General features: G+C 52.6%; 8 protein-coding genes across 8 annotated transcripts; 4 read left to right on the top strand and 4 right to left on the bottom strand.

Moving 5' to 3' along the window:
- Window positions 1–2,374: 2,374 nt before the first annotated feature.
- N7468_006286 (Zn(II)2Cys6 transcription factor domain-containing protein) lies at window positions 2,375–3,694 on the bottom strand (the record flags this gene model as incomplete). Its single annotated transcript, XM_058475582.1, has 2 exons — window positions 2,375–3,532; window positions 3,626–3,694. The coding sequence occupies 2 exons, from the start codon at window positions 3,692–3,694 to the stop codon at window positions 2,375–2,377; spliced, it is 1,227 nt and encodes a 408-aa protein (XP_058328472.1).
- Window positions 3,695–5,779: 2,085 nt separating this feature from the next.
- Window positions 5,780–6,361, bottom strand: N7468_006285 (uncharacterized protein; the record flags this gene model as incomplete). The annotated part of the gene is made up of 1 exon (XM_058475581.1): window positions 5,780–6,361. One exon carries the CDS (start codon window positions 6,359–6,361, stop codon window positions 5,780–5,782), a length of 582 nt encoding a protein of 193 aa, XP_058328471.1.
- Window positions 6,362–8,310: 1,949 nt separating this feature from the next.
- On the top strand, window positions 8,311–11,472 carry N7468_006284 (putative nuclear pore complex subunit Nup85; the record flags this gene model as incomplete). The annotated part of the gene is made up of 4 exons (XM_058475580.1): window positions 8,311–10,389; window positions 10,464–10,965; window positions 11,032–11,256; window positions 11,309–11,472. 4 exons carry the CDS (start codon window positions 8,311–8,313, stop codon window positions 11,470–11,472), a joined length of 2,970 nt encoding a protein of 989 aa, XP_058328470.1.
- A 2,329-nt stretch (window positions 11,473–13,801) lies between these two features.
- Window positions 13,802–14,050, top strand: N7468_006283 (uncharacterized protein; the record flags this gene model as incomplete). The annotated part of the gene is made up of 1 exon (XM_058475579.1): window positions 13,802–14,050. The coding sequence occupies one exon, from the start codon at window positions 13,802–13,804 to the stop codon at window positions 14,048–14,050; it is 249 nt and encodes an 82-aa protein (XP_058328469.1).
- Window positions 14,051–14,818: 768 nt separating this feature from the next.
- N7468_006282 (uncharacterized protein) lies at window positions 14,819–15,340 on the bottom strand (the record flags this gene model as incomplete). Its single annotated transcript, XM_058475578.1, has 1 exon — window positions 14,819–15,340. The coding sequence occupies one exon, from the start codon at window positions 15,338–15,340 to the stop codon at window positions 14,819–14,821; it is 522 nt and encodes a 173-aa protein (XP_058328468.1).
- Window positions 15,341–16,036: 696 nt separating this feature from the next.
- On the bottom strand, window positions 16,037–17,650 carry N7468_006281 (uncharacterized protein; the record flags this gene model as incomplete). Its single annotated transcript, XM_058475577.1, has 10 exons — window positions 16,037–16,157; window positions 16,204–16,632; window positions 16,694–16,954; window positions 17,010–17,050; window positions 17,109–17,181; window positions 17,231–17,272; window positions 17,327–17,356; window positions 17,416–17,472; window positions 17,534–17,577; window positions 17,627–17,650. The coding sequence occupies 10 exons, from the start codon at window positions 17,648–17,650 to the stop codon at window positions 16,037–16,039; spliced, it is 1,122 nt and encodes a 373-aa protein (XP_058328467.1).
- A 1,962-nt stretch (window positions 17,651–19,612) lies between these two features.
- esdC (GTP-binding protein EsdC) lies at window positions 19,613–20,409 on the top strand (the record flags this gene model as incomplete). The annotated part of the gene is made up of 2 exons (XM_058475576.1): window positions 19,613–19,957; window positions 19,990–20,409. The coding sequence occupies 2 exons, from the start codon at window positions 19,613–19,615 to the stop codon at window positions 20,407–20,409; spliced, it is 765 nt and encodes a 254-aa protein (XP_058328466.1).
- Window positions 20,410–23,072: 2,663 nt separating this feature from the next.
- N7468_006279 (uncharacterized protein) lies at window positions 23,073–24,146 on the top strand (the record flags this gene model as incomplete). Its single annotated transcript, XM_058475575.1, has 1 exon — window positions 23,073–24,146. The coding sequence occupies one exon, from the start codon at window positions 23,073–23,075 to the stop codon at window positions 24,144–24,146; it is 1,074 nt and encodes a 357-aa protein (XP_058328465.1).
- Window positions 24,147–24,696: the final 550 nt, after the last annotated feature.

The raw sequence follows: 24,696 nt of genomic DNA, 5'->3' as shown, positions 1-24,696 counted from the left end.
CAGGACGTCTTGAAACGCATTCAAAATAAGGACTTTGTAGGGTCTGCGTCCTTACATGAAATTTTAAGTTGAACGACAGAACTATATCAGTCGGGAATTGTGATAGAGTATCAGCCTAGTTAGTCTATTTTGCATGGCTCTTAGCTTGGTTGGCCTCATCAACCTAAAGAAGCCTAGTCTTCCATAGCTCAGGGACCATATCATGCCAAGAGAAAAGCACAAGGCTTGACAATAGCACACCAAGAAATGTGAAACATCTCATACGTAAGATCATATGTTGGTCCTAGCTTTTCATATGATTAAGCGCGCACATGGAGCACCGGCACTATAATAAGCTTTCGAGGTTCCCAGGATGGAAGGTAGCCACGAGTGAATACTCTTCTAGGCAGCATTGAAAGGTTTCAAATGCCCTAGCACAACAGAGACTCCCGGAGCATGTATAAGACACCTTGGGGCATCGATACCGATCACATACCGTACATTACGAGTAAGGCGTAACAATAGACGCGTACGGTAAACTTTAAATTTTTCAGCCTCTCGTCAATACGCCATGTATTGACTGGTAAAGGTAAGAGGCAGTAAGCTTTGATTTTTTAACGGCGGTGTGGTCGGCATCGAACAATCTGAATATTTAAGCTAAGCAGATCCTGGCAGACCATGGGACTATGCGGTGTGGGGGGTCACTAGCAGAAGTCATTAGAAGGCTACTCATCTTTGAACTCTTTCGCTATTCTACTCGCAATTGAGCTTTCGTCAATATCTGCCGTGAGTCAAATGCAGTACGGTTGCTCTCGGCTTAGCTTGCCCTCTTCTCTCGCGGCACTTCAGGCACCCGTCAATCGATTCTATAGGCCAAACCTTGGAAAGGAGCGGGATTATAAATCAATGACATTCAACTCTAATTTGATTCGTTAAATTTTGTAGAAGAGCTCTAGCCTTGTTCGATTGTTATTTCTCCTTTTTTTTTTTTACTCAATTCGCATTGTTACTATGTTCGTCGATGACTTGGACTCCGCAATGCACCAATTGCATATACTAGTTGTCATATATGAGGGAGCAAAGGTAAGGGTTCAAATGTGAAGCCAAATCTACGATAGGCTCGATCATAGGATACGACTGAGGCCAGTACTATGCGTTCGTGGTGCGATGACTCAATGGGAGCAGGAAACCGTGCTAATCGCTGGGGAACCCCTCGATTCTCCTCGCGATTTGCGTGTTGGGCGAGCTATCACGTAGGTTCGATATATCTACAGTAGGCGATGCGGTAGTCCTCCGAACTACGCAGTATGCGACGATTGCAATGCCCGAGGACCGAGGATGCACCGAGCGCCTTCCGCGGTTCGGAAGGCGTCTTCGTAACTAGAACAAAGCGTGTCGTGACTACAAACCTCAATTTATCTGAAGAACCCCTGCGCTCATTACAATGGATCAGCTCACCCCCTGACCGTCCATGAGAGGCCACAATCCAGCTGAGGATTCTGACATTTGTACGAAGATTGAGTAGATCGCTTTCCAAACAGAGAATAAGCATCAAGATAGGGTTTGGCTGCCAGGCAGCGGTGTAATGATAACAGTGACTGGAGTTCCATGGGTCTATGATAGCCATGCAAAACTTGAAGTGCAGGCCTATGCTCGGGATATTGAAATAGCATGTAAACTGGTCCACGGATCCACTCTTAGGCAGAACAGTATCAATCCCGAACATTGGCTCCCATTTTTGCCAAGGATCTAGACTATGTTTGATTGAAATCTAGGTAGTATTGAGGCTGAGTATATACAACGTGGGTGATGAGCTAACTACGGCTTAAAGACAAACTGTTTCAGAATGCCTTCAGGGCCTAGAACCCTAAGAAACCTGTATGCAAGCCGTGTGATTCGGGTGGGGAGCTGGCTGAGCCTTTGTACCCCCATTCTCCAGTATAAACTCCAATTTGTTTCAATTGGAAACTGGCTTTAGCCCTGTCGAATCCCACTGAGCCTCGTCGGAGCTGACTGACCAGGCCTGGATGAGGTGAGTCTAGATCAAGGGGAACATGGTCGCCCTATTGCAGATCCTCCCTCCTTCGGATCTCAGCCTCAACCTATGTATCAATAATCCTCCAATCCTTTAATCCGCCGGGAAAGGCCCTCGTAATTTCACAGGCCTGCACCGCCGATTGGAGAGTTTTCAGACCGAATTTCCAACGCGCCATGCTGTTTGTAATATCCCCATATCCAACTCCTAGCACCCAGAAATCCCCCATCCTGCCAACCAGGGTACCCAATGCAGTAGTAAACGTATGTTCCGTTTCACATGGAAATTTGCATGCTTGCCCTCCAGAATACCCGTCTCATCTAAACCGCGCCAACACTCCCAGGTCACACGCTGCCGTACCTATGAGAATGCACCCACGCGGTCGCGATAATTCTCGCCCAGAATCTCGCGCATCGCCCAATGAACCAGCGGTCTCCACTGGTCATCCAGAATCGCCCACACAGCTTTCGCAACCCGTACGCTCCACTCGTCAAAACACCACCGATGCTTCAAATGCTGCAGGAGCACGCCATAATGCGCTAGCATGACAAGCGCAAAGGGCTCCCGCTCCCGCAGGAGTTCCATGAACCGTGCGGGCAGCCTGATCGCCCAGTGGCCCGCGATCGTGGTGGCTGTTCCGCCGGCATACACGAAGCTGAGCATCTCGCCCAGGTCGTCAATGGTTGCGGCGTAGATTTCGGTCTCATGAGCCTGGCCGCGGGCTCCGCAGGAAGCGTTCGCTTCGTGGAGGTGGCGCAAGACGGCGGTTGTGGTTTCGGGAAGGGGAGCGCGGGCTTCTTCGATGGAGAAGATGGGCGCGAAAGAACTTGAACCTAGGGAAGAGGTTGGGGCGCGGATAACCTGCTGAATACCGCGGGTGAGGACAAGGACTTGATGGAAGTCGTCTATGCAGGACCAGGGGTCGTGAACGTCTGGGGAATGGGGAAAGCCATAGGTGTACACCACGACAATGCCGGAGAAGGCGAACATGGCTTTTGCGTTGGATTCTTGGATGTCGGAGAGGAGCTCCCGGAAGAGGGCGAGGGCTTGATTCTGGTGGGCAACGGCGCGGTTGAGATAGGCCGCGCGCTGGGATGGGTCAGGGCCGGTGCGCGCGAGATGAAGAGACGAGAGGGCTAGGATGCCGTGCATTAAAAATGGGTGGGTGAGTGCTTCCTCTGGCACCGCATTGCGCCAGATGCGATCTGTTTCTGGGCCGCGCGAGAGTGTATGGTAGGTCTCGTTGCACCATTGCATCATGAGCTCCAGGTCGTGGATGTTCAGCGCGGGGGTCGGCGACGAGTTATCGCTGCTGAATCGACCTAGTATGCCAAGCGAATCGGAGCCTGGCGAGCCTATTGCCGGATCGCTGGGCTGGCCGCTGTCGGATCCAGAGGCGCGGAATGATTGGCGCGATGATGTTTCCTCATTCGCCCAGAGTAGAGAGCTTGATGAGCCATATTCACATTCAGAATGACGCTTAGCGCAATTGGAACATGTTGGGCGGGCCTCGTCACACTGAATGGGATGTCAGATCGGGATTCCGAGTCGAGGACGATTCGCAACACAGAGGATGGTCGCACTTTGTATAGTTCTAGACGGGGACGATACCTTGACTCGACGTCGCTTGCACTCCATACAGCCGTGACGTGATTTCCGGTGAGGTCGTCGGAGCGCCATGGTCATGCGAGTGGCCTAATTTTCGCCATGACCAGAAGAAACGAGGGGGACAGAGAGAAGATAAATTGAGGCTCGTGGAGCCCGTGGGGGGAGGGTTAACAATTATTCCAGTAGGCGAATATTGACCGAAGGTTACTAGCCCCGGTTTTAGCAGGTGAAACAGCGATATAGTGGAATTGGATGACAGTGCCAAGCAGGCAATGCAGGAAGCAGAAAATTGGAGGGAAGAAACCACGCCCAATCTGAGGCCTCTCTGCATGAAAGGTGGGTAGGCAGCAGGATTTGGGATCCATTGGGACACTGCACGATACAACATACGGTTTTCTGGTTTTCAGCTTACAGGACGGGTGTTCCAATTGCCCAATTGCTTTTTTGGCGAACCCTGTCGATCAAACCCCTTTTGGGGGCCAAGAAAGGCTTGTCTACCTTTTCAGTTTCCATAAGCTCCCACGGGCCAATGATCGACGCGGATGCTATGGCAATACTTGCCCCATCCGCCCGTCACTACGTAGCAGTCTTGGCTTTCCCCAGGGCTCGCCTACATGCCCGAATCTGAAACATTGTCTTGCTTTATTTTGCACTGCCTCGGCTAGGGTCTCTTTGAGGACTAGCGGCCGTTCTGCTTCAGCTCTATTTCGATCAGCCTTATTTGGTTCCTGAAAGTTGGATAGACGTCAGAATAATGGAGCCTAAACCTTGAAGCCGTGAGCCCACTTCTCGCCGGGATGAATGGGAGATAGTCGATTGGATGGGGCATCACGTGCGCCCAAAGCTGGTTAGTCCCACGATCTCTATCCCCATTTTTCCCAAAGCAGTTTAAGTCTGTAAGGTATTATACGACAATGCGTAGACACTTTGGAGACACTATGCTACAGGAGTACAGCTGGTAAAATAGAATGGGAACTTATCTCATGAGAGCCTTGGGAATCGGCGTGGCTTCAAGAGTATCTGTGCTAGGGATCGTGACTGTAGATACGGATTCTGGGCGTGCTTGATACCTCTGTGTGTTCAAGGTCACGCTTGGGTAATCTGGAAGCCCAGCCCCTGAAAATAGATCAATGATCTGTTTTGTTAGCAATGATACCATCACTAGCGATTCATGAATGACTCGGCAGTTCAAAGAGCAAAGCACCAGGGAAGATCCTCGGTATTCCTAACCACAAGACAATTTCCATGGTAAAGAGTCCATGGAGAGATGTGTCGGAAAGGGAGTTTTCATGAAGACGACCCTGATGTGAAACCGCGTATCAGTATTAATAAAATTCATGTTTTCCCTTTCCAGTCCTCGTCAACTATCCTTTCTGAAGTGCTGTCTACGAGCCCTGCCGCGCAGAAGTTGTATCTATAGAAACATAACAAAAGCATACTATAGCCAAACTTCTCGGGGAGTGCTCTGAGAGTGCTTCGATTTACACTAGTAGGAAGGACGGTGAGCGAATGAATCCACGAGAATGGATTGCCCAACTTGCCATACCATGTGCTCTCGTTTCGCTGATTCAATGGTGGAAGCACACAACTTCAGCCTGAGCGCGAAGTCGGTATAATCCGAAATGAAGACAGTACTATTCCTGCTGATTCCATGGTCGGACGGTTAGTGTGGCATTAAGAAGGTATCCTCGGTCCCTGTTTGACTATTTGGACTTCTAAAGTGTCCGGCCTAGTATGAACTTGCCCATATAATTGACTCGCAAGTCAAGGTAACCAACGTCAGGATCTACGTAAGGACAAAGACTGAAAACGGTAGAATACTTGGACTTGGCTGTATTAGGAAGGTTAGCTTTGGGCCAATGCGGGATGAACTCATTGACTCGTGGTATCACGCGAACGCCAAGCGCACAGCCGACAACTTAAAAAATTGAAAAAATAAGAAATAAAAAAAAAGGTTAGAAATACGAGAAAAAAAAAACGAGGGGAAACGCCTCCGTACAGTACATACCAAGCCTTGCACAGCCTGTATGATCTTATACCGCCCCGTATAATACAGAGCTAATTACCTGCTACGGATCCTTCCGAGCAATCCGGCCCTCTGGCCATATAAGCCATAGTTCAGTCTCAGACATCGCCCACGTTTCTTCCTAATTCTCCTCAAGCCCCGCCTCCTCCTGTAGCCGCAGCACTAGTGTTCGTACGGCGAGTCCGCTCCCGCAATCCAAGACATGTCTGCAACACAACAAGCTCGAACTGTGGGCCGTAATCCACATACACCTCAAGTTTGCCCGTCTTCTTCAAGAACGATTTCCTCGAGCTGAACACGGCGATCACGGCCTCTGTCGAGTCATCCACTAGCTTCAGGTTCCCAAGCCTCCCCTCCCCCAGACTGTGCGTGCGCTTCCATGTAAAGGAAGTCTGTTTCCCACCTATACTAACCCGGAAGGTATGCTTGAGGCTCATGTGTGATTCGCGCGTCATGCGCTCCCAGCGCACGGCGTGGGCATTTTCGGGGTCGCCGACGCCTACCTCCATGTCTGAGGAGAAGTGGTGGAATTTGATGGCTCCTGCCACGGGCGCACTTTTGTCTTGGCCTTGGTGGAACGTCAGGCCAAACTTTCCGACCCCTGATTTGGAGTTTTCGACGTAGTAGACGTGGCGCCCGTTGGTGGAGACGGCGTAGTCATGGCGCCAGACAGTATCTGCGATTTCGTAAACAGCAACGGTTGGACCCGACATGGTCTTAGGACTCCTAGGTGAGGTTCATAAAGATGTCCCCAGCTTTTGAGGCCATGTAATCTCTCAGGTCTGCTCTTAGATTAAGGTGCTGTGATCGCGAGCGGTGGGATTAAGCTTGTGGAAAGAAGTGCTTATATGGCGTCGCCTTTGATGATCAACGTCATCTGCAAAGAAGTCCGTGGCCTAAAATAGAGTGATCGGGAATGCCAAGACCTTTCCCCTGAGTTGCAAAGCGTAACCTACTCGCCCCGCCCCGAGCGCGACTGGCGATTCGTGCGTTGCAGGGTCCCCGGGTCCAGAATCTGATTGGGTCCAGTGCACTTGGCTCCCTAGTCGAGACTTGGCGCAGCACTGCCTGGGCCGGCTTTTCTTCTCGTGTTCGGGCTGTGTAGAGCTTCTTAAGTTGGCCCAGTAGACTCTCATGATGCTTTAGACCAGAAAGAATATCTAGCACCTATATCCATTCCCGAGGCTAAACAGAATGCGTCTAAGGAATCACCGCTATTCAGATGTGCCTTTCCTCATCTACAGTGGCAGCAAGCCTTGGGAGGTTAACTACTAGTATCGTTGTTCTGAAGACTCCATCCATTGTAACACGTATAAAAGACTCCAAATAAGCTGTGGAATAATCTCTTCTTCATACTCAAGTCACTGACCTAATGCATGATGAAAAAGGGCCCACGAAGTGGAGGGTGCCAAAGAATACTCCTGACAGAAACCCAGAAGGCAGCTGGACAGAAAAGCCCACCACGAGGTGCAATGCAGAGGCTCGTCTATGGTAGACCGTCTTCATGATCACGGCCACCCAGGCATGGTAGGTATGGAGAGGAAAGAAGAAATCAGGAAAGAAAATCAATAGCCAGGGGAGTTTTATGGTCCAAGGCGGTGGTGTACTTCTCCACAATTGGTCTTTGTTCATGCACGGTATGTAAATCAGACCTCAGCAGAGTGCCTGTCCGGACATGCAAATAGTTTTCAAGAGCTGGCAAGAGCCGCTTCAGTCTCCGCTCTGTTCCAGGCTTCGAAAGCTTGGAGCCCAGATATTCAGTCACGCGGTGCTACAGCTTATGCCTGTAGATGTATATATCGAAGGCGCGGATGAATATTTACTCTAGCCCATCAAAGGCTTGAGTATCTTCGATCCTGGTATTTACGAACAGCCTCAAGCCCAGAGGAAATCAATCTGATCTCTGAGCAGAGTCAATTCGAGCTCATGCTCTGCTAGATATTGGGCTATCAACTCTCCATGCTCTAGCCGTGTTGACGTCGATCCACCGTGACATAATCCAGACTCCTCACGTGATCTAGAATTTCGCGGCGACGAGCGCGCGTTGGAGTGACCCGGAGCCACCACATCTAAACACATTATGGGTCGCATCTGACCCTTGACAACTCATTAACTCCCTGGCGCAGTTGAATCTCTGATCAGCCTGTTCCTTCTGCATTGACCTCTCTGTGTCGCTGTGCTTGCGCTGCAGCTGTTGCGGCCCAATCCCGTTTCATTCGCTCTTAATCCGTCTTCATTGTTTGCACCTCCCCTCACAATGACGTTCCAGGTCCCCCCACGAGTCGAGTCCTCCCGCGACTCCGGACAAGACTAAGACACAGAGCTTCTGGAGCAACATCTCCACCACCCCAGCCGGTCCGCCGCCGTCGAGCACGAATTCATTCACGCCTCAAGGACACCCCCCATCAACCATCTACAACACTTCCCAGCTCGGCAAATCTCAAAATGAGCACTCGAACTCTCTCTTTACGAAGTCAGGAGGCTTCAACACTAATGACAGCATCTTTGGATCATCATTTGGCTCTACCGACTTTGCCATGCCTAAAAAGGCCCCGCGCAATCTTCTCGCCCCTTCCAATCATCACAGCCGCGCTTCAGCACTTTCTCCAATGGCTCCGCATTGGGTCAGAGCACCAAATTCGGCTCCAAGTCGAATGCCTTCATGTCATCCCAAGCGAGCCATTTCACCAATGATGACGCAGGCGAGGAAGAGGAGGAGCTCGAGGAGGACGAAATGGAGGAGGACGCAGATGAAGACGCGGAGGGCGACATGGACCTGGGCACTCGTGAGCCTAATCGGCTCAGCTTTCTGGACTCCCAATTCGGGAAGCCGTTTGCGACGCAACCCACCACCACCACATCCTTCGACCACCCGAAGCCCATCTACTCCAATCCCACCGATGCCAAGCGCCCACGATTGGACGAAAACTGGACTCACCGATCGCCCCTCCGCAAGACTAAACTATCACCTAAGAAGACATCCGCCATGCCTTCGATCCTCCGCAACCTCGCGTCCCGATGTCGCCCAGCCCCTGTGACTGAGCCAGCCGATATGATCATCAACACAGAGGACTCGCTTGGTCGCATGTGGGATGATCTCCGGGAGACAAACACTAGACACATAGACATGGATCTCTTATTGTCGTACACCGCGAATAAGGTGGCTGCTACTTGGGACATTTGTGCAGATCGCAGTGGGATCACTCGTCCATACGGCAAGGGCTCAAGCATTGGCCCCGGCGAGGACGCACCAAACCTCGTCAAAGCGAGCTACTTGGCTTCCTTGTTACTGCAAATCCATCACCCTTCTCGTGCCTCCGCTCCAATCGCTTCGGCATCGAATCCTGCTGCTCATGGCGGGCCTGACAGTATGATCAAAGCTATGCAACGGGCTAGTGTGGCGACCCCCGTGCCTCAGATTCTCCTTGATTGGCTGAACTCCAGCCATTCGTCGCAATCAAATGATCTTCAGGCGTTGCGGTACGTGGAGCCAAATCCCACTGCGTCGTCCAATTTCTGGGACATTATCAATGCGACTGTTCTGCGCGGCCGATTCGTGGAGGCTGCTGAGGTCCTTCGATCTGCGGATTTCAATTACGCTCGATCTGCTCTCGAAGATGGACTTCCCCAGCCCGGCTACCGTGGCAAGCAGCTTCAGAATATCCAACACTGCGTCAACAAAGCTTTGCACATTCTAGACTCATGTCCTGGCTTCCAAGACGATGACTGGGATATCACTGGTCCCGACTGGACTGAGTACCGCAAAAAAGTGCTCAAGGCAGTCACTGCCCTCGAAGAGTACGCCGAAGGTGGAGAAAAGGACGAACAACTTGAGCCCGTTCAAAATCAGGGCTTCCAGGCCGTGAACTTTGGATTCCCGAACCTCGGTCCGAAGCCCACAAGCTTTACTCAATCGGCGCGTATGGCAGAGAGCCGTGTTCCTTGGTCCATTTACCAAAATCTACGGGCCCTTTACCGTATCATTCTCGGGGATACATCTACAATCAAGGCTTATTCTCAGGATTGGGTAGAGGCGACTATCGGGTTGACCGCTTGGTGGGACGGCGAGGACGACGACACCATTTCTGGCCCAGACTTCCGCACAAGCACAGGCAGCAATGATTTCCGACGGTCTCGCGGATCTAAGAACCTCCGTGCCGTGGATCGCAACATGCGCGATGCCTATCTCCGACGTCTGGATCTGGCCTTCGGCAATGTTACCTCGAACGACGGCGCGGAGAAAGGATTCCAGGTGAACACTTTGAACACCTTAGAAGTTGGACTCGCTTCAGTCTTCGAGGGCAACACTCAAGGTGTCCTAGAGCTGTTGCAATCCTGGTCTTTGTGTGTTGCGGCGGCTGTTGCGGAGATCTCCACCCTCGGAGGGTGGTTCGGCGTGTCCAGCAGTTCGAAGATGGCTGGTTTGAACCAGAATGATCTGATCGTTCTCTCTTACGGACAAGATACGCGGCCTTCGCAAGAGCTCAGCAAAGACCAAGTTCTTTGCAATTATGCAGCCGGGCTTAATGTGCGGGGGAGAATCGAGAATGAGACTGGGTCTCGCGACGGCTGGGAATTGGCTTTGGAAGTCTTGAGCCGGGTGGACGACGGGCCCATGATGAAAAAGGCTGTCGCCGAGATCATCGACGCGCTACCGCTAGACGATGTCACTCAGCTGGATCGACTGGTCATGCTTTGCTCGGACTTGGGACTGGAGGAGGAGGGTCGCCGTATCTCTGAGGTATGTTCGCCGATTCGGCCTGTTCCTGGGGTCCTAATCATAGTCGACAAAAAGTTAACTTAAGCACTCTGTAGCGTTTTGGTGATTCAATTACCAGCGATTCTGAGAAGTTCGGCATGGCGCTCATCTGCTATGCTCGTTCGCGCAACCGGCGCAAGGTCAAGTCGGTGATTGATCTGTTGATATCCTACAGTCTGGTGCACTCGCGCGCCTACCCCGCCGCAGAGGATCTGGATCCCGAACTCCGGTCTTTGCTCAAAGAGCCTAAGACCTGCCTTTCGGCTATTGCTTCCGTTGATGAGGAGGCTGCTCGCATCCTGCAGTTCTACCTGAGTGGATATGCCACCCTGCGTCGGTTCTACGAGACTCGTGACGAGGCCTTGAACCTCAAGGAGGGGGAGTTGCCGCGCTTCAAGCCTCTTGCCCGCCGTCGCATGGCTGGTAAGGCCCTCGCTGCTGTCATCAGTAGTGCTGCAGACAATATCTATGGAGGCTTGTATGACCCGTCGCGCGATTCCGCTGTTCAAGTCGACGGTCTGCTTGCCCTTCTTGGAGAAGCGCTTGTCTTTGTGAACCGTGAGTCACTGTTTTTTTTTTTTGGCATGCCCCGCAACTCTCAGACTGAATACTCACCTGCAACAGAACCTACTCCCGTCTTATCCGTCTCGGAGCAATTCACCATTCTCTCGGCCATCGAGGATCTCGAGACGGTGACCCCTCGGGTCTTCGCTCAGTGTGAAGAATGCTTCCGCTCCACCCTCCTGGCACAACGCAATGCCCCTGATGGATTTGCACCGCCTTCTCCTCGCGAGATGCTGAAGAAGTCTGTCTCCGGCCTGGCGGGATCCACCTTCTCCCTCATTGGCAGTGACATGTTGGAGTCAGCTCGCAATGGGTCTGGTTCTGCTTCGGTGGGTAGCTCAGGGGGTTCTTGTTCCTCACCCGGAGAAGGATGCGGGCCGAGCCCGTGGATGGGACTGGCGGGTCGGACTGCCTGAGTCGATCAAGGGAGCCGACGTCCTTCGGCTTCTGCGCCTGGGCCTAGCAAAGGGCTTGAGCTACAGTGCTTTGGGGTCGGTTTGAAAATGAGCTGAAAGATGGGGTCGGTGGGAGGGAGCCACCGTGTATGATTAGTTTCTGTCCAGACTTAACGCTTCTGGGCATTATGATAGCCTGTCCGTGCATGCAACAAGCATATCGCAATTTCTTATTCCCTGCTCGTGCCAGCGTCTCCACTTGGGCTTGCCTTCAGCCTGGATAATTGGGGTGGGGGGGATTCTGGGCACGGAGCCATAATTGCCCTGGCCTAACTAGTTCATGGTCATACGTAGTTTGTACTCTGGTCTTTATCCGTGGGTTCTACCTTAGTGGGTATGAGACATGAGAGGTCGGAAACTCCATTTGTCCTAAAGCCGTCCCCTCCAGACCCACGAGGGCAGGGTTTCGACGCCAATCACCCCTGCAAGTAGAATATGGAGCTTGTCGACTACAGCTGAGAGCGCGTTTCACATCGACACCAATCCCAAAACAGACCAGCCTCCTGTCTCAGCCCTATCCTCAAGGCCACGATCCACGGTTCGCCAGCAACCGGGGCAGCCAGTGAACGTCAGCAGCTGAACGAGGGAAGCCTAGACGCGCCAAACTCCACTCGAGCCACTGTGCAGATGTGCAGATCACGAGTGCTGGAAGGTTCTCCCTGCCCGACACCGCAGGTCTACCGTGTATCTGTCGTCCTCGATATGTGCAAAGCAAGCCGAGAAGACGGTGAGTTCAACGCCCGCTCAGCGTGTCCGACCAAGATGAAGGTATCCACGAGGCGGAGTCGACGCCCGACAGCGATCTCCAAAAGCAGGAAACATTTCGCGCTAACAGACCTTCCACGAGGGCCCCCGCTGAGCTATTCCAGGTTTAGTATAAAAAGCGGGAGAGAGACGCCCCAGGCAGAAACGCCAGTGGGGACCGGGCTCAGCCTCGCGAGGAAGAGCCACACTCGTGCTTTTGACCTTTTTCACCGACTCCTGCACCTATTTGGACTCCCCCGCGTGATGCCCTTAATGCTGCTCTCACCGTCTCAGAGCTCGTAGACCCACTGCCATGCACCCCAGCCACATGTGCTGTTAATCATGGGATTTTTTTTGCCTTGATTACCTCCCCTGGTGTTCCGCTCCTATGGGAATCGTGCGGGTGGTTCTAGTGTCCCCGAGTCTTCCGTAGACGAACTTAGGGAACGTCGTCATTGCTCTTGCCTGCCTTAGAGTTACGACTTTGGGGGGATTATGCCCGGTTCTTTTGCATTCGTCTAGCTTCTAGTCTGCTGTCTTTTCTTTTGTCATTCGGTATTTCGGGGCTGATTGGGCGCCGGTGGAAAGACTTGGTTGTATAAGCAGCATCGACATCGGCAAAACACTACTGTCCTCCGGCAATATGAGCTGTTCTACGGTGGGCTTGGAAAATAGTAGCATTATACATCTATTTTTGACGAAGACCGACTCCGCTGGAGCCATACTTTCTTTTTGCTCCTAGTAGCGTGTCGGGTCGATTCGACTGACGACCGAATCCCGTTAGTGACCTTGGCAGATCGGGTGGCTGAGCAGCGTGCGGCTCCTCATTATCGGCGTCCTTATTGCGTAGTAACAGCATTAAGGCCCAGATTTTGACCCAGTAAGCTTCATCCTGCATGAGTCAATGGCCAAGACGGGTGATCTAATCACGAACCTCCGAAAATATACAGGAAAAAAATGACGATAATAGAATGCCCCATGTCAAAAAGTGGAGCCGTCCAAGGGGACTCACGCGAGAACTAAGCTCGTCTTCAGCTGTATTCGTCGATTGGCGCCTGAGCCCCATCGGTCTTTTCCGACCATGGGAGCCTGGGGCCCCTATACCCATAGGGCTGGCCGTTGGGATGCCTTGCAGCTTGGATCACCTCAACCCGGTGGAGCAGAACGTGTCCACTTTGGGTGTCAGGTTCAGTTTCCGGGGCCTGCAATACTTCCAATTCCATATATAACTCCCGGTGCGGCCCCGTAGTTCGTCTGGCATATAGCGCTCTGTGATCTTTCCTTCGCCCGTTTGCCGTTCGTTGCTCAATAGCTTCATAATTACCGGGGCTGGTCTCTTTTCTCTTTCGTACCTTTTGCCCCCCCCCTCTGTGTCAAGCGTCAAGTCCCTCCACTGTCTTTCTGATACTCCCGGGACTTTCTTACGAGCGCCACCGTTCGTTGCCAACCTCTTGCTCTCCGCGTCGCCGAGTCCTTTCTCGAACTCTCTGCGTAACCAGTCGCGATTGTATTCCGATCTATCTTTACTTTTTTTACTTTTTTTTTTTCCCCTGGTCCATTCTCCCCTGCTCGAAAACTGGAATATAATTTTTTCTACCAATCTTACCCGCTCCCACGCACCATCGCCCACAATGTGCTACAAAGTCGTCGAACGCTACTCTGTCTGCAAGTGCGTCTACTTCCAACACTCCGTCGACCCCTGCCAGGCCTACGGCCAACGTGGCCACACCGTCCAGGAAAAGACCGTGCTAGTCGGCTACGCCTGCCCACGTCACTCCGCTAATGCATCCCCCCGCTTCTCCTACCGCTGGCCGCTGGCCGGATTCGGGGTACTCCAGTTCAAAGGGTTCGTACCGTTGATGTTTCCCTCTTCGCTCTAGCCCCGGTGGCTAGAGCTCGAGAAATCTTGAACTTGTGAGACTGGTTTCTCTGGACGGATCTGGATTGAACTGGAGGGTTGTGGGGCTTGATGGGTCTTTCCCCTTCCTCTGTTCCCTCTCCCAAATCCCTTATGTCTCGTACTGGTTACGAGGGGGTTGTGGTTAGTTGAGAGTGGGGGACTGAAGAGGGGGTTTCGCAATGGCTGCTTTGGCGATGGTCCCCACGATTGAATGTTGCCATTTTTCTTATGGAAGATTCGGGCTTCACTTCCAACTCCATCTGTCTGGATCGGTTCGGCGAGCCCGGCCGCTGGTTTGATGGATTTTCTCGTTCTTTCCCCTGTCTCGCTGGGCGAAGTGGGAGAGGGCAGTTTCGCTGGTTTCGTGACTGCTTGTACGAGTGATGGGGTTGGTTGGGAGGACCTGAGATATGTATGATTGACGTGGTGAGATCTTGATGTGAGTATGGCGAAAAATGTATGGTATACGAGGGATGTTGGCTCTGGAAGTTTTGTATGACTTTTTATATGGAGGGCTTGGGGTTCCTGCCAGCGGGTATGGTGGGTATGTCTGTCTCTTATGTTTTTTTGTTTTCGATATCTATGCATTATGTAGCGATGGGGTATGTGACTGTTTTTTTTTTTATACATATACATATATACAAATACACTCGTTAATATTTTTGTTGCGCATGCTTTGTATACTTGATCCACATCAGAGACGGCAGGAACATACATCTACTTGCATACTCTATGCCAGTCCGACCAATCACGGTCTCCTCGCCAACAGAGCAGCCTCATACGGCGCCAGCCCGATCCCCTCGAGAACCCTAATTTCAGAGACGCCGACCCAACAAAACACACCTCGTAGTCCGCCCAATCGTATGCCGGCCCTCAGCCACAGAACGACTTCCACCGCCCCATCGCCATATTGGTCCAGATACTTGGCTACCAGCCGCGGATCACGCGGGTAGACAAACATCCACGCCGCGGCGTCCTTGGCGCGAGGACAAAGACCCCAGGCCCCGCCAACCACATGCATTGCTTCTTCCGGGACGAAGCGGTTTACGGAGGAGTTTACCTCCACGCCCTCGACTACTGTGTCTGCATCGCGATACGTGATGAGGCCTTCGAGGAGACCGCTTCCGCTGCCGATGGAGAGGGTGTAGTGGGGGAGTTTGGGGAGGAGAGTGATTAGAGCATTGAGGAAGGGGGCGAGAGAACGAAGACAGCAGCCAGGGAATTGGTTGGGTGTTTCGGTCAGTTGCTCTGAGATTTGGGATATGTCCATCATCAGCGTTGGAGAGAGGCTTTGATGTGGTGGGCTTCAGGGTTTGTAGAGGCAGTAGGTCTTGGCGTAATTTTGGTATTGGATTGTTACGGCAGAGGTAGATTATTTGTTCTTATCAGGGTTGGAGTTGACGCACCGGGGGTTTTGCAGGGGTGAATGACAACGGGAGTCACGTGTGCTCATTTCAATAAATACAGAGATGGAGTTGAGCCCTTACCACGTAGTATGGCATTGTTCCGCTGGCAAGTTGTCCATGGAGCATCTGTTTCGGTCGAGCCTGCGGTAATATGCAGGGCGAAGCGTACATACGGGTTGCTGGGAAACTGTCGTATCGAGCGCAAATGTTGTTATCTACAAGGATCAATATTCAGGTGTGGTTCCTGGTCTTATGAAAAGGGCCGCGATCGGTGAAGCCATGATGTTCCCTCTACTACACCCTCTTAGGTTGAGCGACTTGGAAGCGAGTCTTGGTATATAGATCTGTCCCTGAACTCTAACTTGGAAAGATACTTGAGTGCTCGAAATATTTGACAGCTACACTGACTGCCTGCTACAAGACAGGGTGAATATCAATGGATATTCTGCAGCCTAGTAGGCCTCCGAGTTGTACAATTCATCCCGACACCCGAGCCCTAGAAATGACTCAAACATTGATGATTCGCGCATCAAGGTCAAGGCAACCGGAAATCCAGGCCGCTATCTCCACCACCAATGCCGCGAAGGCGACACGTTGGCTTCCAAATCATCCAGCGTAATAATCTCCGTTTCTCTGAGATTGAACTCTGCTTCTGTTGGTTTGCGGGCCCAGACCCGTCGTCTTCGAATGTCAGCAAACACACATCCCATACACATGCGCTACTTACACGTTCTGATACATGTGGTACTCAGGGTTTCCCAGTTCCTCCCGCACTTTGTCCAACAAGGCCTGCACTTCCTCCTGTGTCCACGGCTCCGGTCTGGCCCACTGGGTCAGGAACCTCAACACCCACCCCTCCATCCCAGACAGCCACTGGTAGTAGTGAAGCCGTCCGGCTTCCTTGGAACGAGCGTCGTTGAGCCATGGCCCAATGGCCCATCGATAGGACTTTTCTCTGATATCAATGAAGCCAGCATTTTCGATCGACGCCCGCATTGTCTCGCTTGTGTCAAGGTGGTGATTCCAGTTGCTACCCGCCTCTGTCGTTGCGGCGACTAGGTAGCGGATGCTCGCGTTCGGCGGGAGGCTGTCGTCGTCGCATCGGATCTGTGGGTCGATCTCAAGCTGCTCGATCCAGCCCTCTGGTGCGAGGTTGCTGTGGAGAGTGATAGGCATTAGACTATGTCCCCGTGGCCGAGACAGATGAATCTCCTCACTCGTAGCAGCGCTTGTAAATGGTATTCCAGTCTTCTGGCGTCCATGAGCCCGTCATAAACCGGAGGTGGATCAGATCAAACGGGGATCGCCACGTCCAGCTCAACAACAGGTCTTCGACTTCCATATAGCAGTTCGGGGGCACCCATTCGGTGGGCGGGGGGTATAGATCAACGCCGCGGATAATTGCTGCTCTTTTTGTCGGTAAACGTTTTTGGAATAGACCGGAGCGTCTTACCGTCGGGTATCTGTCTGCCACGTCGCTTGGAACATTTTTAGATGGAACTTGTTGACAGTGCGGAGGAAGAAGAAGCTTACACGGCCCAACTCCCTTTCCCAGTTCCCATGTCTAGGATGTGCTGTCGTGAATTGCGATCAGCGGTTATTTTCGCCGCTACTGCTGCGGCTGGACTATACCTTCGGGTCTTCAACAGGAGCCTGAAAGAATTGGTTGTCGGTGTTGGTGTCCAATAGTTGACAGATTGTGTGGCTGGTCAAGTTAGCAGAGGCTATGCAACATTTTGTTTCTTGCTAAGTACCCGACTTCTTGACTTTCGAATTGCTGGGCATCGCATGGCCCCCTGAAGCGGGTATCAGTCACTTGCTACGGAAGATCAACCTACAGACGTGCCTACCAGTAATCGCCTTCTCGAGTTGTCTGGTACCTGCGCCGTTACAGATAAACTTTGACCATTTGACCATTTGGCGCATTGGAAGGGCATACCGTCTGCCATTTTCAGTCACTCCATGATAGATCGATGCCGCAAGAGAGGTCGTCTCTCTACTTCAGGGTCAGACACACACTGCCGCATCCTATGGGGTCCAAAACGTTTCGTGCATACGAGTTTGGCTCATGTGACTGGCATGGCTCCGGGGGATCAGGATCCTAGACTGTATGAGTTTTGGCGATATCCTGCTCGTCGAACAAAACGCACCACTTCGATGTACTGCTCAGCCATGGGGCAAAAGTCGACGCTGCGGACTGCCTCCGGAGGGGATTTAGCGACGGACTAGGTGCTTAATCTACTTTCCAGACTACATGACTCGGGGAGCGGATACTTAAACCATAGACAGACCCAGGTCACACCCACCGTGGTCTGCCCCCCCTTGCTACAGCCTACAGAGTTCGTGGCTTTGATACGATGGGTTCGCTAGCCTAGTCTAGCGTATTAGCAAACGAACCGGGGTAGATACAGATCTAGGGCCTCGAGATCGAGATTTATGGCTCGCCCGTCTGGGGTGGGCGTGGAGGGAGCCGCACTGGCACAGTTCACGCAGTAATCGGCTCTGGTCTGATTCGTCCACGTCGGAAAATAATCCATCAACGCCCTACAAGTGACGGGGGGGCGCTACTTCTCTGACATTGCTCGCTTTCCTGTTTTGCACTCGGCGTGCAGACGCGGAGGTCCAATCAGTGCTTTTGATCACACCTATCGCTTGTTGTGGGGCTGACAGTGTAGCCTTGTGGCGAGACAAGGCGAGAGATGTGAGAGATGTGAGAGATAAGGACGCTCAGGCGAGTCTTTTTGTAAGGGTAGATGGTGTGGGACTTGGAATTTGCAGGTGTACAGGCTCTTGACTGCGGGAGTTGTTGGGCGGGAACATTTGCGGGGTCCCTCTCAGAAACTCCACGCTAACAAGATCTGGATCAGCAGGATCAAGCACCAACGCCATTTGTGGATGGCTGTTCTTGTTGAAAAAGTCTCCGAGCTCTCAGTCCACTACGAACTGTACGCAATGACTTAGTAGACCTGCGGTCGCAATAGATAAGCGCGTTTGCCACGCGAGACTTCCCTGCCCAGTGGGAACCGGTCCGGGACAGCTTGTCAAAATCCCATCCTCTTGCATGCTGATAATGTGGCAGTCACGGTCGTTGGGAGAATGCCAATGCATCGCACACGAGCATTCCCCCCCCCTTCTTCCGTCTCTCATGGAATAGACTCCGGCCCGAGACCGTTCCCCTAATCCTTGCAGTGTTTCCTCAGAGGCTCGAAAGGGTGGCATCGTGACCTTGTCAGATTTTGTCAAGGGATCTGACGTGCATGCTAGTCTACCTTGGTTGCTTTAAATCATCGAAATATTCCGAATGGGAAGACCCGGGGACTCCTTAACGGGCTGGGATGCAAGTCTCAGGGAATGTGACCGGGATTATTTTTGGCCATCACCAGAACAATAAGGCTGATTCGATGGAGGAGTCAGGCTAGTGGGCTCTAGTGGCTTGCAGCAGACCCCACCGGGCCACGATGAGCGTCAAATGGCCGGGGGTGATTGGGAGCAGACGAGGTTGACAGTCCATCACGGCGACCTCCCCCCAGCGGCCAATCACGCCCCAACACTACCCGCCCACGCTCGCTCCAACCTTCGGCAGCGCTGATCGATTCGCTTCCCTTAAAAGAATCCCAGAACCGCCCAGGCGCTTTTTTCTCTTTCTTTCTTCAGCGAGTTTTTTGTCGGTTGAGCTGCCTTGTTCGAGTTTGTTCCTAAGCACTGGTTGCTAGGTTTCCTTTTCTTATCCATTACAATTAATTATCCCATTTTGACAACCCCCCCCCACAAAACCCCATTATACACATCACGAGCTGTGCTCTTTTGTGTCTTGATTCCCCACCAATTTCGCCTTGCTTCGGTCCCAACTCGTCTCTTCATTCTACACAGCCAGGTCTTGCGCCTCAAACCTTCGTTGCCGGTCAACGTTGTGCCTTGCTGTCTCAGTTTTCATCGACAAAACACGTTAATCTAATCTCGCTCGATTCTATTTTCTCGTTGTCGTGGACAGGTTCCCGATCCCAGAGTTCTATATCAACAGACGATCAAGACTCCGGTAGTTCTTGATTCATATTTCCAACTCTACCCTTTAACGCCGCGACAACTTCTACACATCTTTTTTTTTGTTTTACATATTTATTTACCCTCTGTTCATAATGGCCGCCGTTCAGCTCAAGTTCTCTCTGCGCACCTCGTCCAACGTCAAGACCGTCCACCTGGTCGGCTCTTGGGACAACTACGCCCGCCAGCTGCCTCTGTCTGCCGAAGACAAGCCCGGTGCATGGGTTGGCAAGTTCCGCTTCCAGACCTCCATGCTGCAGCTGGGAGGCCGCTACTGGTACTACTACATCATGGACGGCTACCACGTCTCGCACGATCCTGCCGTCGAGTACACCGTCGAGCCCACCACCGGCCGCAAGCTCAACGTCCTTGATGTCCCCGGGGGCAAGTCCACCCGCGATTCCCGTAGCGCTACCAAGGCCCGCCGTGGCTCCGTCAACGTCGCTACCGGCCGCGCTCTCTCCCCTCCAAGATCCAGCACCCCAAGCCTTCCAAGCCCTACGCTTCGCGCCAGCTTCGCGAGGCCGAGTTCGGCGCCCCTACCGTCGACGACCTGACCCGCCGCTTCGCCGGCTCCCGGCTGTCCGACGAATACTCTTACTCCAACAGCCCCCCCAGTTCCGTCGGCTCTTCGCTGTCTTCCCGCTCCTCGGGCTCGACCTCTCCTTCCTCTCTGTCTTCCATGAGCGACCCCGCCTCCCAGTGCCACTGTGAGCGCTACGGCATCACCCGCAAGGGCGACCGTGTCAAGCTCGACTGTGGTGGCAGCCGCTGCGGCTACATCACCGAGTCTTCCGATGCCAGCTGCTCCGAGGACGAGGACGAGAGCGACGAGGAGTACCGCCGTGCCCGCAGCGGAGTCCGTCGCCAGGGCATCGTTGTCCGCCGCTAAGCTCAACAAGGGTCGTTCAGATCGGTCTCCCGGGATCTGGACTGGCTTGGGAATTCCTGTTTTCGTTTGGCGTGGTCTTTCAGTCTCACGACTGGACCGTGGTCGCAGGGAATCGGTCATTGCTTGCTTTGATTGCAATGCTTTCTGAAACATCTGTTGAAACTTTTGCAAAAAAGACAAAGAAAAAAAAAACAGCCCGAGCCGCGGGTGAACCGGTTTCACGCCGTGGGTGGGCGGGGATGGTAATCGTGGATGCTGGTGGATGAAGTGGAGGAGCAGCAAGAAGACATCGATGGTCCGTATCCGATGCAACCCGTCAAGTTTCCACCCCGGGGAACCTCTGCAAGAGGTCCTTCCCCGGCCAGGTGGTCGACAAGCTTATCTCGCGCATTGCGTGAGCCATAAGAGTCAATTCCGTTCTGTAGATCCAGCACACTTCGCTTCTCCTTATGAGGAGTCGAAGGGGACTACAGCCGCGCGGCCCATGTATCTCGCTCGCCAACAAGCATCCGTGGATGCCCGGGCTTCGCCGAAGCCTTGGCGGTTAGTCTTATTGAGATGCGATGAAAATAATGAGATATGACCATTGGATCCGTTGGCGCCAATGTCCCGTCGTAGAGTAGTCTCGAGCATTGACGTAGAGTGTGCAGCCCGCTAGAAGGACGCTGAGCCAGGCCCCAATGGCTGGTATACTTCATGCTCTGTGGAAGTCGCCCTGTAGTCGTGCCATAATGTATGACTGATCACTTTGAGTCTCGTCGAGACTTACGTTTCAGCCTCAGATGGGGAACCAAGTTTGCGCTTAGGCCAGTCGGGGCGGGAAGGCATACTAGCCATCTTGCTATATTATAGGTGCCAGATATTTCCAGAGATGGACTGTTCGCTCTGGCTGCGTGGTGTAAGCCATTACGAACAACTAAATAGTATGACTTTCTTCCCTTTCCAGCTTGCGCTATGCATTCCGAGCTCAATATTTTGACTATAAAGGGAGTATCGGACCTCGTCAGAGTTTCCTCAATCCATATCGCCATGACTTCTATCCCCCACAGTACAATGCTGACTCAGTAGAGTCGCTGATGAAAGCCTTCAGCTTTCGTCATAAGAGGGTAAAAGATTAGAAGTCCAAGTCTCACATCTAGATAATCTAGTAGTTGCTTTTGCAGACAAGTGCTGGGAAAGTAACCATTTATGCGAAAACTTCTAGACCCCTGTCTGCAACCACGGTTGTCCGGTAAGTTTAAATCCATTCTCTGGGTTCTGCTTGCCCCCATACTTGTAATACCGATAGATTCCTTCTGGTCCGAAAATCCTCCAAAATCAATTCCCGAGTCATCATCGCGTTGGATATTACCCGGCTCGAGACGCTTCTCCTGATGGAAGTGCTCATCCGACGCGGCACTTCACCCGAGGAAAGCAGCGACGAGATGGTATAACGGCCTCGCCTGAGCTTGAGAGTCCGCGGAATCTTGCAATGCTATTCCTAAAAGCCCATATGATTGATCTGCATGCAATCTGGAATTCCAAATGCGCCTGGCTCAAATATGTTTATCTACTCTTGGAGGTGTTCGATCACCAGACATCTGACATCATGGATGCCTGAGGACATCATTTGAGAGCTGCCGGAACTTTGCACCCTTTGGCTGTTTCAACCGACAAAGTTCGCGATAGCTATTGGGGGATTGGGAGGGATGCAATCCTGTTGAAGCACCTTCTTCAAATCCATTTACATGGGCAATGCCTGGCGCTTGGTTTAGTCATGCTTAATCCCCCATCCATTCTTACAGCTCCCCCCCCCCGCTCGAGCTTGCCAAATGACACCGTGTTTCACCTTTGTGGACCAAATCCTGACAGCTGGCGAGCTTCAACGGGCGTCATAGCCAAGTTCCTCGAATATCAAACAATCGGTGGAATTCGTGGCGACATCAGCCATGCCCGGTTTTGTACGGTCTCGTGACCTGCACGCGCCACAGCAGGTCTTGTTTGGAGGGGTGGATGTGACATAAGCGGCTTGAGGGGGACTTGACCTTCACAGCCATTTATAGCGAACCAATCAGATGTATGGACGGGCCCCAGGTGTAGGCCTCCAGCGTAGTACCGCCATTTTGATGGGGTTGGGGCTGTGGAGAGCAGCCCCGTCGAGCTCAGGTTTTCTGTAAGCACGCTCAAGACTTTGATTCCCATAATGTCTAGCGTACACGCTTGACAGCGGCTAAAACTAGTTCCATGCTAGGCAATTGGCTTTCAAGAATTGTCCCTTGACAGGCGTGCGTAAGGCTGATCGAGATCGTTAAGCTCCGATCCCCACATGACGTTGATCCGATGTCATCTGCTTATCTTTGCTTGCGTAGCTCCCAACTCCGCAACTGATCGACATGCAATTAATTTAATCTGAACCAGGGACACTTACACCGTGGATGGCTCTATCCTTGCCAACGCCACTCCGTTCGTCATGTTCGTCACTTTGCAAACGGTCGTACAACTGTACATGGCGTCATCACTATTTGTTTGTCTATATAAGCAATCCTGGAATTAGCCGTGTAGTACCAATACAAGCAAACAAATTGTCTACTTAAAAGCCCTTTAAGCCCTTTTCAAACCTTTTCACATCTTTCACCTTCCTCTTTTCCAACATCACTTCGATACAACTTTGATATCCATCCATCATGTCTGGCATCATCAACAAGGTCAAGGACGCTGTCTCCCACCACCAGAAGGACGACGTCGATGACCGCACCGACAACAACACCTTCAACGAGAATGCGCGGTCCTCCAACCACGGTCCTCATGCCAGCAACGTTGCCAACGAGGCCGACCCCCGCGTCGACAGCGACCGATCTAACGTAGCTGGCTCCACGGGTGGCTCCACGGGCTATGGCTCCCAGTCTACCAACCACGGTCCTCATGATAGCAACATCGCCAACAAGGCTGATCCCCGTGTTGACTCGGACCTGGACAACACCCGCACCTCCCACACTGGAGCCACTACTGGTGCTACTACCGGCTCATCCCTGAATGAGCCCACTACCCGTGGCTACGGCTCGCAGTCCACCAACTATGGCCCTCATGACAGCAACATCGCCAACAAGGCCGACCCTCGCGTCGACTCGGACCTTGACAACACCCGTACCTCTCACAGCCAATCTGCCGCCCCCGGCATCGCCGCAGGAGGAGCCACAGCCACCGGCGCTGGCCGTGAATCCCTTCAGCAGTCTCGCACTACCGGTCCCGCCTCGTCCACTGCCGGACCCCACGACAGCAACGTCGCCAACAAGGCTGACCCCCGCGTCGACTCTGACCTCGACAGCACCCAGCGCAACAGCACAAGCGGCACCACCAACACCGGCCGTGACTCTCTTCAGGAGTCTCGCATGACCGGCCCCGCCTCTTCCACCGCTGGACCCCACAAGAGCAACGTCGCCAACAAGGCCGATCCCCGCGTCGACTCCGACCTCGACAACACCCACCACTACGAGAAGGAAGTCCGCAAGGACAGCCTCCTCGGTACGGCCGGAGAAATGGACGGTGACTTCAGCAACGGCCCAACCTCCACCAAGACCTTCGAGGAGGCCCAGCACGCGGGTGCAGCCGGTGCAGGTGCTGGTACGGGCAGCAGCTACAACAACCCTTCTAGCCGCTCCACTGCCGGTCCCCACGACAGCAACGTTGCCAACAAGCTTGATCCCCGCGTGGACTCTGACCGGGACGGCTCCACTACGATTGGTAACCAGCGTGCTTAAAAAACAGATCGTGTACGATATTTTATGATGTCTGATGAGTAAGCGTTATGACTTTTTCCAGTGAAGCTTTTTTTTTTTTCTTAATCCTTGCTTGAGCCATAAAGAAATGATACATGGATTTATTGTCTTACTCCTTCGATTTGCCGTAATATTTCGTAAGAGAAAGCCTGCTTGTAGATCTTCAGAGTTTTGGATTGTCGAGAGTGTCACATGTGTGACGCATGTACGATCACTTGATTTATCAAATAAGATGCATTGAGTCGACGCGCCGTCCCGGACCTGCAGTGGTGTAGATCTTGACAAAATGGGAATAGAACATCGGATCAGATTGGACAAGCTTCTCGGTGAAAGGACCTCCCTTGCCATGCTGACGGTTCTACTATCAGATCTCATTCTGTTGACTAGTGTATGACGGGGACGGTATCTGTGGTATTCCTCGGCGCTCGCATCTTTAGGAATTTAGGGTTGTGACTAGAACCTGAACAAGTTGGGATTTCGCGTTTCATGCTAAATACATGGGAATCGTTGTGTTGGGTACTTAGGTATCAAT

This window comes from Penicillium chermesinum (assembly GCF_028974085.1).
Source record: "Penicillium chermesinum strain IBT 19713 chromosome Unknown utg000005l:1.0-4115287.0:1.0-4118363.0, whole genome shotgun sequence".
Lineage (NCBI taxonomy): Eukaryota > Fungi > Ascomycota > Eurotiomycetes > Eurotiales > Aspergillaceae > Penicillium > Penicillium chermesinum.
The sequence above is the reverse complement of the archived record's forward strand: the minus strand, read 5'-3'. Positions and strand labels throughout refer to the sequence as shown.